Below are 13,219 nucleotides of genomic sequence, written 5' to 3'. Positions count from 1 at the left end.
AAATAAATCAAATTTTAACAAATAATTAAGATCAAATATAGTATAAACACTCAGCATTTAATGTTAATATACACAAGTATAGAATTTTTTTTTTTATTTATACATAAAATTTGTCAATACCTATACCAGAAATAAAACAAAACGAAAAAATATATTTTTTAGATAATAATGTAATAATTTTTTTTCTTTGCATAAATTTTTAATTAACGATGTAAATAAATTATACAAATCGACAAATAACCTCAAATCTATAGATGCACTCAAACAGTTTATTCATATCAGTTTTGTCACGAATATTCAATATAATATAGATATATTCATAAATTATTAGTAAATACTATCACCATCGTATATGAAATTGATTTAATAAAAACACCAAAATAATATTTAATTATTCACACTGTTTAATTGTTCTGTTACGAAACACGTGTTCTAAATATAAAAATACTAGAATATACAACTTGAACATAGTTATCGATTTTCATGCCACCTAACTAATTTCACGATGTAGAATTCAGGTGTCGGTGTGCGCGCGCATCCTAAAAATTCACTCTCATCATTTTTCTCCATCGCGCCAAAAGAAGTATACGAATAACTTCAAAAAATTATTTAACCTGCCTTGCAGCCCGTGCCGTTAAATAAATTAATAATTAAAAACAGCACTGTCACTTGTCAGACGACAATTTTGACTTTTCAGTATCAAGTATTATAAAAAGTAAACGTATAACAACAATTATAAATAAATAAATAGTCACAAACATGTGAAAATGTTTTTTTTTAATATTTCTTTTACACACTGTAAAATATATTAATACTAGAAAACTGTTTGACCATAGCTAATAATAGTCAAGTCAAGTATTAGATACTTCTTAACGGCCGGTACCCGGCAGTCGTTATTATAATAATAATTTTAATATTATATTGTTCTGTGTTTTAAGAATTAACCAAAACTGATTTAGTTATTATAAGATTTAAAGACTGTATCTTCTAAACCTTTCATAAAAAAAAAATATTTGTCAGTTTGTCAGGCACCTAGCGGAAATGGCTAGTAGTGTGATTAAAGTAGAAATTGAAACAGAAGTGTGTAGTGTGTGTAGAAGAGACGGTGAGCTGATGTCTCCGGAGGAGTATGACGCAGAGGTTCCCCACAGTGTACCGCTTCGGACTATGCTGCTTCATATTAACAACAACAAGGTGGCCAGCACAAGCTAGCAAACATTTCAATTATTATCTTGCCTGAGATCTCTTTCTAAATCTGTATACATAATTTTATAATTGAATCTTCTACAGTAAAAGTCAAAAATGTATTCCACAATGTTCATAATATTATAATATTTAACAATGAAAATTTATTTTATTACTTATATCAACTTTGGGTATAATAGTTATAAATATTTGCTTGAAATGATTGAGTATTGTATTCTAGGTAATACCTGAAGGCAAACTATGCTCTAATTGCATAAGACGTTCAATAGATGCCTATGAATTTAGTTTGGCACTGTCAGCAAAGACCACACCTCCATTGAGTGAGAAGATTCGGGCTCTACAGAAGAGACTCTTAGAGCTAACTGAGAAAGTAGATGTGTACATAGTTGTTGGTGGCCCAGGAGACAATCCTGGTGGTTCATACAGTGAGGATGACATAATAATGGTTGACCATGAGTCACTCAAAGTGGCAACTCAGCTGGGTGACCAAGAACTGGAAAAAGCAAGGAATGCTGCTGGGGAGCTGGTTTACCAGTGTACTGTGTGTCCCATGTCCTTTGAGGTTAGTTCCATACTACATCCTTTAGGTTCATTCAGTAAGTGTTGAAGGTAGGATGAACTAGAGGATAGAGTGATGAGTGATGTATACTAAATAGTATTTAAAATGTAAACAAATTAAAAAATTTTAAGTCTTAACTATAATTTTCAGTTTGAGTGGTATGACTGGGAGCAATTAATATAATATTATACAATTAATTTACCAGTGGGATGCTCCTTTGCACAGGATGCGGGCTAGATTACGGGTTTTTGCTGTGAAGCAGTAATGTGTAAACATTATTATGTTTCGGTCGGAAGGGTGCTGTAGCTAGTGAAATTACTGGACAAAACACCTAACGTCTCAAGGTGACAAGCGCAGTTGAAGTGCCACTCAGAATTTTTGGGGTTTTCAAGAATCCTGAGTGGCACTGCATTGTAATGGGCATGGTGTATCTGTTACCATCAACTCAATGTCCTGCTCAGCTCATCCCTTGTTTTCATAAACAAGAATAAAAGTATATAATCAATTTTGAGAAAATAAATGCCTTTTGATAAATAATTTCAAACAAATTAATATAGTACTTGATGTGTTTGCAGAAAGTTAGTGAGTACCAAACCCACATGACAGAACATGGTGAGTTGGCACGCCACTCATGCTGGACTTGTGGGGCTCAGTTCACAAGTGCTGCGTCTCTCCGGACTCACATGCGCCAGCACAAAGCTGCACAGCTCACATGTCACCTGTGTGACACTACATTCCAGGTGCAGTTTATATAAGAAAAATGCTTAGATCGTTAATATGTCTAGATAGACTATGACAGCTGTGAAGACGTCGAAAAAAATTTAGATTGGAGTAAATCTCTATTTTGAACAATACACACTCACTAACACAAAGTGTCATACAAATTGTGAGTGTAAGACGTAGCTTATTACGCACACTAAAGTATTAATCCTGGCCTGTTTTTATCAGTTGTCTAACAGCAGGAGACTATCTAGATTAATTAATTATCTAAGCAAATATATTAGATGTCTCACCTATCATTGATTTTGTGCCGCGAGCGAGCAAGCGGCGCGGTAGAGCGGAGATGTGAGATGTCTGTAGTCAGGCGGCCGGGCAGTTTAAATATTGAAGAATTAATTGTATTTCTTAAACCCCTAATTCCTCTTCCTCAAGTAAATTCAAATATAACTCTTGTAACGCTCCGTTGACTGATTTCGAGCTCGCACAGCTCACATCTCCTCCCCGCTACACATCTCCTCTCCTCTTTGGTGGAAATAACGTGACCGCTTTGTGGCTAATCTCCTCTCCTCTCCGGTTTGGTGGAAACTGGGCCTTAAGGGGACACTAAATGCCAGCGACCCTGAGCGATATGAGTTCACGGCTGCCGGCCAACATGTGTGTGTGTGTGAACAATGTAACAGCCAATATTTTCAAAATTCTTGCGTGGAAAACAGTTTATATGCTTACAATCCTCGTTATTCACTACTAATCTGAATAAATGAACCTACACAAAAAAGTACAAGCTATAAGAATAACTTTTCTGAGAGAAGTACCAAAAAAATGCGTCACGCCATGCCAAAAAACTTGTTTAACTTCAAAGAAAAGTGGTAGCTCAAAAAGGCTCGGCAGTGTTAACTATAACCAACAGCAAGCATCAGCAACCTATAAATAAGACTTAAGGATATGTGTAACAGGATTAAGTAGTGTTCATAGCTCGAAATGCTATACTTTCACCACAAAACTTGTTTAAAACACCATGTTTGCGTGTTTTCTGCTTACTCTTCGCCTTAACACCGGTGTGTGGCGTGTGGCCCAGAGCGCGTGCGAGGCGGCCCGCCACGAGGCGGCGGCGGCGTGCGTGTCCCGCTGCCCCGCGTGCGGCGTGCGCCTGCGGTCGCGGGCCGGCCTGCGCTCGCACGTGCGCGCCAGTCACGCCGCGCTGTGCGACACGTGCTACATGCCCGCCGGGCCCGGCCACGCGCTGCACCACCGCCTGGCGCAGCGCTTCGTGTGCGGCTACCGCGCCTGTATCCTGCGCTTCCCCACCAGGTTTTGTTTTTTATTTATGAAAATTAGGGACGAGACGAGCAGGACGTTCAGCTGATGGTAAAAGGCATTTATTTTTTCAAAATTGATTCCTTTCGAATTCTTTTTGATGTCATTTCTAATATACTTGATACTACTACCGCTTCGGAAACAAATAGCGCTCTGAGAGAGAAGGATCGACGCAAGAATTACGGTAATTGATACGTCCTACCCATTACAATGCAGTGCCGCTCAGGATTCTTGAAAAACCCAAAAATTCTGAGCGGCACTACAATTGCGCTCGTCACCTTGAGACATAAGATCTTAAGTCTCATTTGCCCAGTAATTTCACTAGCTATGGCACCCTTCAGACCGACCGCTATTTTATTATTAAGGAGGACCAACAGTCTAAGATTATAGTGTGTTCCTAAAGGTGATTTGAGTCCTAATATTGAAAAAATATCGTGGTATCTCTAAGCTGTGTCAGTTTGCAAAGATTCTTGAGAAAATCGTAACTGACCAGATCTATCAGGTTGTTATAACTATTATTAATCCTGATCAGCATGGTTTCATTCATGGTCGTAGTGTCGACACTAACTTATTAACATTCACAAACATAGTTTGAAATGCAAAGAGTGGTAATCATCAACTTGACGTGGTATATGCTGATTTTGCCAAGTGTTTTGACAAAATTTGTCATAACACTCTATTGCTTAAGCTTTGCAGACTTGGAATCCATGGTGATCTCCGACGTTGGATCAAGTCTTATATAGAAAAAAGGACTCAAGCAGTTGTTGTGAAGGGTTTCGCATCACAATATAAAGATATAAGTTCAGGTGTTCCTCAAGGATCCCACCTTGGCCCGTTATTATTTAATCTCTACATAAATGATGTTCTATAGCCCATAACACTAATATATTACTTTATGATGATACTAAAATCTTAAGAATAATTCAAAATCCTCATGATTGCGAATTACTACAAAATAATCTAAAAGCAGTTGAAATGTATTGTATCGCTGATAAAATATTTCTAAATCTGGATAAATGTCACGTAATTAGTTATAGCAAAAACGCAACATTTATAAACACAACAGTTATACTTTAGGCGGTAAGGTTTTATCACGTGTAACACAGATTCGGTATTTGGGTGTCATTATGGACTCTCAATTGACATTTGTCCCACACATAGATCACGTTTTAACAAAAGCGTATAAACAACTGGGATTTGTGTTGCGAGTGTCCAAGCCTTTCAAGTCTCCATTGACGTATAAAATATTATACAACAGTTCTGTACGGAGTCATCTTGAGTTCGCTTGTACAGTCTGGCATATATACAATAGTAAACATATCGTTACCTGTATATTGTGTGTATAATTTATTAAAGAATGTATGTTCCCTGAAATTAAATAAATAAATAAGAGATGTTATGTTGCAGAAGCGACCTGATGTCTCACATCCGCAAGTGTCACGCGGGAGATGCTCAGCCAGCTAACAGGTACCACCTCCTCATCACACAAACACAATTCATTCATCTCGATCATGCACACTTCAAATTCGAAATCTTTTGAATGGTCACTATATTTTTTTAATTATTTTATCAAATCTCCATAATCAAAGAATACAAGAAATCACTGTGTATTAATCATAGAAGTGAGAGTTATCACTTTAAAAATATAACAAACTGTTTAGATTTACAAGAGCGACATCTCGAATTTCCTAATATGCAAATATTGGGGTTGAGCAGGGTATCAACTGTAAATTAGATCCTGTAGATGAAGCCACAACCTGAGAGTTGAACAAAGCATACAAGATTGCATGACGATACGTCACTCGAACGGTTAGCTCAGTTGGTTAGAGCACCGGCACAGAACGCAGGAGGTCGTGGGTTGCCCACCATCTGGATATGCCTCCACAGTGCGGTTTTCGAGGAGCTTTCTTCCACGTACTACAAAGCTGTGAAATGAGCTTCCTTGTGCGGTATTTCCAGGACGATACGACATTGGTAACCTTCAAAAAAAGCGCGTACACCTTCCTTTGAAGGGCGGCAACGCTCCTGTGATTCCTCTGGTGTTGCAAAAGAATGTGGGTGGCGTTGATCACTTAACACCAGGTGACCCGTACATTCGTTTGTCGTCCTTTTCCATAAAAAAAATATGTTTTAATACTATTGAATTTCCAGTACAATTATTCCCAAAATTAAGTTATTACAAAATATGCGCGTTTAATTCCTAAAAACTTCTTTAGTTAGAATTTTAATAATATGTTTGTAAATATTGACGTACAATAAACAACTACCCCCTTATTCATAATAGTCTGCTAACTTAAAGCATTGATAATTCTCACTCTGTCTTCTTCTATTGACCTAAGTCAGAATGAGGAAAAACACTCCTTAGCGGCTGTTTAAAGTAAGCGGACCATTATGAATAAGGGGGCTACAGTCACGCTCAAAAATTGTCTGTAGCAAAACTCTGCCTACGCGTCTACAAGGCAGTTTTTTTATAATCATTTTGCTAAACATATTCCATTATAATTGCTAAAACAAAGTTAATATTCATTTGAATGAATTTTTGTTGTTATATATGACGCAGACATATTATCAAAGCCGTCATATTATAATAAAACGATAGATTGTCAATCGACTTAATTTTTTCCAAATTAACGGCCTGGTTTTAGTGACATTGTAATGTCACGGGTACACTATATTGATATTATAGGTATATTACAAATGCGTTTTGATCAGACATACATACAGACAAACAGATAGAAATTCTATTAACGCCTTTTTTGGCTTCGGTATTGTTTGTAGCACTCACAGAAATAAGTATTGTTTTAAAAAAAACTCAATGTACAGATTTAACTGTGGTTTCAGCACGGAGTGTGACGCTGCTCCAGAGCCGCCGTCCGAGGTGCCGTGCGACAAGTGCGACCGAAAGTCAGTAACCTCCCGATTTTCGTCTATAATATTGCCTTTCCACCTCTCACCCCGAGGGTTCAGTCGTTGAAGGTGGACATTGTAACTAGCTAGGAGCGAGAGACACTGTCCATCCTTGGTCAATAAAATGATTGAGAAACTGAAGTGGCAGTGGGCAGGGCACATAGTTCGACGGAAAGATGGCCGGTGGGGCAGAAAAGTCCTTAAATGGCAACCACGTACCGGAAGACGCAGCATTGGTAGGCGCCCAACAAGATGGACCGACGATCTGGTCATAATCGCCGGAATACGTAACGAGGGCAGCGCAGGACCGTCGTCGTGGAGATCTTTGAGAGAGGTCTTTGTCAAGCAATAAATAGATAACGTCTTCCGGCTGATGATGATAATGAGGTGATCACCCGCTGACATACCGCGCTGCAGCCGCCACGTGCTTGCGGTTCAGGAGTGAAGTGCGGCATGTGACGTCATCACATACCCTGGTCGGCCGTTAGAGCTCGCGCTACTCCTGCGTGACCCGCACGCCGGTATCGGTTTGCCAAAGAGCTAGCTGGTAGACCTGACGGACATGTCACATATCTAATATATCATACTCATTGGTGACCTCCACAGTTCAAGGAACCCTCTTCCTTGCGCGGTGTGTCCAGGTTGATACGATCTACGATGATCTTCAAAATTAGCGCGATAATATACTTAAAAAGACTGTTGTGATAACAAAGTATAATACTAATAATAACATTGACACACTTTTACACAAATTACCTTGCCCCAAACTAGGCATAGCCTGAACTATGGGTACAACAACAAACATACATATTCATCACATAAATGTTTGTACCTACCGGGATTCCAACCCGGGACCTCTAGCTCAGTAGGCAGGGTCAATACCCACTGGGCTATATGGGTCGTCATCGTATGAATGGTCGTGATCACCCACTACCATAGTGTGCCTCACCCGCGTATCGTTAACGTGTGGTTGGTTGCAGGTTCGGGTCTTTGGCGGCCATGCGGCGGCACGCCCGTGTACACCGCCGGCGGCCTCCCTCGCCGGTACGTTTATATCGCCCACGTTACACTACGACTTTCAAATCAAAAACATATTTATTTACATTATTTTAAACAATTATTAACATAATTTGGGCTTGTGTCCTCCGATGAGCGATTAATGCCTGTATTCAAATACACCGCTCTTCCACTATTTCACTATTTAATGTAGATAGATACACAAAATTCTGACTTGAATTAACTAAAAATGTAAACGAATATAATCTTTGTTTACATTACTATTAATTTATTGGTTAAAAATTAATGTACGTGTGTTTATGTACGAGCAAGCGCGTATGTGTTTGGGTGTGTATGTGTGTGTGTGGTGTGTGAGTATGCCAACTTTAAATTATATCCTAACGGCCGTTCCCAATATTCAGTCTATCTCTAGATGTGGATAGTTGAGATAAAAATTGTAACTATCATTGACTTTTCTGTCCCAATAAACTTATTGACGGTAACTCTCCTTATCCGTACACGCTACAGCTGTTTGTCAATGGACGTATGTTTTACCAGCGATAGAAGTTTGTATGTAAATTGCAATTCACGCGTCCCAATACAAGGCGATAAGAATAACTTATCGGGTTAGCCCATTATATTTTAACGCCTGCAAATAATTTTATATGACTAATAGTTATATAAAATAATAATTTTTAACCAGCATTATATCGGCCTAAGTAACGGAGGGCGATTTATGTGATCGTCATCAGTAGGTAGGTACTCTCTGGAAGTCCATTTTCTGCAATTTGAACCTCATTCAAGATATCAGGTAGAATAGATCACTTAATAAATGTCGGATTCCTCGCTTGTATTGCAATTATTACTTTGTTTTTAAGTATCAGTCGGAAGTTCGCAACACTTTTGACGTTTCTAATATGAAAATGGCGCGCAATTGCAAATAGCGCCACGCACTCGTGTTGAATGTTAGAACTATATTTCTCATCTAATTTTCTCTTTTGTGTTAAAGTGAGACAGATGTTTTGAGCAACAGTGGTTACGAGGCCTTGTCCAAATAAAACGGCAAACGTGAGGTTTTCCTTCTCTCTCTCACTCGCCGCGCCACACAACTTCTTTCTCTTTTACTCCATAAGTTGTTTCGAATTTGTTATGTGTGGATCAACCCCAAGAAGGTTCAATCTAGCAGTATAATTTATCCTTTGTATGTTTGTGATTTCTTATATATTAAGAACCATAACTGTATTATGTTCTGCAGTTTTAAAAAGAGTCCTTAGTTTTATGCTCTCTTTTTTCTCACGTCTGAGGCAATTTTCTTCTACGTCAAATCTACCAGATTTGACGTTCAGTTATGAACGAACATTAGATTTAAAACTCCTATTGAAAAAACTATATACGTTTGAATTTAATGCGGTGTGGTGTTTGGGTATCCGCAGGTCGAGAGTGAGGATGAAGTGGAGGCGGACGAGGTGCCCGAGGAGGGCCACGTGGAGTACCTCGAGCTGGACGAATTGGAGGATGACGAGATGGAGCAGCTCGCGTGATCGGCAGGACACCTGCTCGTGTATAGTGTACGATAAACAGCCATGGCGGTCTAAGGCTGCATTTAGTGATCGACCGACAGTCAGCTCTGACTTCGGTCGAGAGTAGCTATAACTATGAAAATATATTATGAACACGTTCAGTCCAGCTCTAATGAATTGTTGCGCACGTATAGTTACGTCGTGATACGATGGTCCGTTGACGCGCTATGGCGAAAAATTAGTGCGTACAAACTGAGCGACTTACCGTACGCGCGTGTGTAACATCGTCATCAAAAATCCTAAAAAAAAATTCGTGTTCTGGCAACTTCGATTGTACAAATTTCTCCTTCAATTTGCCAGTCTTTTTTTTTTGTTAATAACGGACGAGACGAGCAGGACGTTCAGCTGATGGTAATTGATACGCCTAGCCCATTACAATGCAGTGCCGCTCTGGATTCTTGAAAAACACAAAAACTCTGAGCGGCACTACAATTGCGCTTGTCACCTTAGAAACAGACATGAGATGTTAAGTCTCATTTGTCCAGAAATTTCACTAGCTGAACTGAAACAAAATAATATTTACACATTACTGCCACACGGCTGAAATAGCCACAGTTGTTGTTCCCATAATTTAGCCGGCATCCTCTGCAAAGGAGCCCCCCACTGGTAAATCTCAATAATAATTGGGTGAACATGATATCTTCTCCGTCTTTTATTCCGTAATCGTTTGCGTAATTAGTAGTACGCACATATTAAATAGGTTAAAATGCATTCATTTTGCTTCGCAATTGTATACGCGGAATCAAGTTTGCAGTCAGCTGAGCACTAAACGCAACATTGTCAGCGCGTACGGATACAAGATACGCTCGACCGACATCAGCGCTGACCATCGGTCGAGCACTAAATGCAGCATAATCGATAGATTGTTTATCGATGTAGATAGTATTGAAGCAAAAGACAATAACCAATGTATTTGAACATACGATAACTAATGTATACTTTGAGAATAAATGAGCAATTGTTTTTTATAAAAATGATCCAATTTAGGCAAAGGGATGTGACGAGGAGCATCGCCTACTCAATAAAGTTTCCATTATGTAGATAGTGCAGTTACATACGACAGACACTTTGTTAGTTATGGCACAGGTGTTGGAGTGACTAACAGGCTGTTGAATGGACTACACCTACTGTTGTTCACTAGGTGATCGATCAATATTTGTTGTTTTAATAATAAATCTTGGAAATCAATGTTCGATCTTTGTTCTCCATGCGTTGCTAACCTTTATATGTCTAGAACCGTTCACTCCCGCAACGGAGCACCCGGTTCTATGCCCGCCATGTTCTAATGGACGTAATTTCAGAAAAACTTTCCAAACCACAATCATGTCAAAATTGAGTTAAGAACACAAAATTGGTCACGTGATTCATATTAATCGCTTCTTGAAAACAGGCACTTTTCCGCGAATCTGGAAGAATGCTAGTGTTGTACCTATACTTAAAGATGTTTCCGATATACAAAACTACCGTCCGATCTCGTTGAGTTCCTGTAGCAAGGTGTTCGAATGGATCTTGTGCCCCTTTCTCTCAAACCCCCTAAAATCAATATTAACTCCTCATCAGCATGGCTTTAGTAGTAGTATGTCCACCACATCGAACCTTCCTGTTTACGTCTCCTATCTCACCGACAACGTAGACAAAGATCATCAAATCGACGCCGTCTACACAGACATCAGCAAAGCTTTCGACAAAGTTGACCACGGCCTACTTTTACATAAATTATACCATCTTGGCATTCATGGAAGCTAGGTGACTTGGTTTGATTCCTATCTGTCTTCTAGAAGCCAGAAAGTTACGGTTTGCGGTTTCGGCGTCAGGGGTTCCACAAGGTTCTTACTTAGGTCCAATACTTGGCGTTAGTAAATGATCTCTCTAAGTTTATTTAACATTCTCAGTTCTCACTTTTTGCTGACGACTTAAAATTGTTTCGCGTGGTCAACTGTCCTGTCGATGTGACCTTTTAATGCAGGAAGACTTAAACTTTCAGCTTTTTTTTTTTAAATTTCCAGACCTAATTATAGATTAAGTAATTATAGGCGCTCTTATATAATGAGTACCAGGACCAATTTGGGCGGACACAACAACTGTCATTCTTCTGATATAGATATTTTTTCTGATTCTTTAAGTCAATTTAAAAGTAATTTATATTCATTTTCATAATAATTATTAGTCTTCCATATTCTTATTAATATTTAATACGTATCCATACCGTGCGATATTGTTTTAACGCAAGCTGTGTTTGCCTGTAATTGGGTCTGCATCTCTATTTATATTACGAATGTGAATTCTAGTCGTAACTAAGATGTAAACCAGGAACAACGTCCCAATATGCTTTCAAATTAAAATGTTCCTTATAAGATACGACTGGGGTACCGTAAAGATTCTGAAACAGCTTATTACCGACATTAAAACACCCAATGTCGTAATAACCATTACATCATCCAAACGAGTGTTGTAACGTTGTACTGAATTTCATAACAACACTCCTTGTTTTTTTTTCGATCCCTTCATGCGCAAAGAGTTTCAACAAACAGCCACATTCCAATTGCACGATGCGTGGTACCTGTATGAATTTCAAAAAAAGAACATTTTCGTTTACGCGCGCTCCACACTATCAGAACGTGGCGCGCCGTAAAAAAAAATAGGTTATTTGAAAACCCGCCATTTTTCTTGAAAAAATGAGCGATTCAAGTTTTGACAGCACACCGCCGGATATTTTAAACGCTGCAAAAGAACATAATATTCAAGTGAATTTTAATAATTGCACGATACAAAATGTAAATTACTACTACAATAAATAATTATTTCATTAATACTTAGTTTATTTGTATATAATCAGTAATGGATGATATTAGGTTACTACTAGGACTGGCTGTTTTAATGTTAGCAGTAAGTTAACTGTTTCAGTATATTTTAGAGAATTCATATTCTGGGTGTAGATAGTCTTGTATGCAACTGTTGATAATTAGGTATTAAAACACTCATGTGATACTATTATCACACTCGGCTTTGTCTCGTGTGATAAACCCACATTCGTGTTTTAATACCCCTTATTACACAACAGTTGCATAAAAAACTATTAAGGGAGGCTAGCCTTAATCTGACACTTGTGTTTATTACATGCGTGCCTAGAGTAGGTACCTCAAACGACTGATAATCTCGTCATACCAACCTTTTTAAAGATATTAAGACTAATTTTATAAAGGACTCCCAAACACTGCAGTAAGATTTTATACACACTCGATGCTATCAAAATGTTTTATCAAGTCGTAAAATAAAATTTAGCCATTTATATCTTTTACTTAATATTTTGTCTATGTGGAGCAAAAACTAAGCTAATTCCTAAACCATAAGTAAGTAGTTTTTGGCAATTGTTAATGGCACAATTTATATAATCTAAATTTTGTGCGTTTTCTGAAGTGTATACATTTGTCAAGTATAGTCTAGAATCTAGAGCTTAGCTTTGCTCAAAAATTAGCAGTAAAGTCCTCGAATGGCGACAACGGACCGGAAGAAAGGGTCCTTCCACCAGATGGACCGATGATCTTGTCAAGATCGATGGCGATTTTTGGAGGAGGCTTTTGTCTAGCAGTGGACGACTTCCGGCTGAAATGAATGTTTTCCGTTGAATTCAGGATATGTCTGTATGGTGGAGACCACCGTTGGTACTACGAAGGCGAGGTGAAAAATTTTGCAGCGGCATCGTTTGAAGAAATCACACGTTATGGTGGGGGTTAGTGTGTTTATAGAAAATGGCACAGTAAATAGGCATTGATACATAAAAGTAGTTCTAATTCCACGTGTACCTGAAACCCGGACTGACCTCTCTTGGGAGACCATTCGATTTTTATACACGACACGGTTCGCGCTCATTGGTCTGCCGATGTGAAGGGGGAAAACTTAAAGCCGACGCTACACCATACAATAATACAAACATGAA

The 13,219-nt window shown here is 38.6% G+C and overlaps 1 protein-coding gene across 1 annotated transcript; it reads left to right on the top strand.

Annotated features, from left to right (window-relative positions):
- Nucleotides 1-699: 699 nt before the first annotated feature.
- LOC126975756 (zinc finger protein 668-like) lies at nucleotides 700-10,470 on the top strand. Its single transcript, XM_050823785.1, has 8 exons — nucleotides 700-1,194; nucleotides 1,427-1,768; nucleotides 2,341-2,505; nucleotides 3,561-3,793; nucleotides 5,207-5,266; nucleotides 6,641-6,703; nucleotides 7,687-7,750; nucleotides 9,136-10,470. Exons 1-8 carry the CDS (start codon nucleotides 1,042-1,044, stop codon nucleotides 9,241-9,243), a joined length of 1,188 nt encoding a protein of 395 aa, XP_050679742.1. The 5' UTR covers nucleotides 700-1,041; the 3' UTR covers nucleotides 9,244-10,470.
- The last annotated feature ends 2,749 nt before the right edge of the window (nucleotides 10,471-13,219 follow it).

Source organism: Leptidea sinapis, chromosome 37 (genome assembly GCF_905404315.1).
Source record: "Leptidea sinapis chromosome 37, ilLepSina1.1, whole genome shotgun sequence".
Classification (NCBI taxonomy): domain Eukaryota; kingdom Metazoa; phylum Arthropoda; class Insecta; order Lepidoptera; family Pieridae; genus Leptidea; species Leptidea sinapis.
This window is presented reverse-complemented; position numbering and strand designations above follow the sequence as displayed.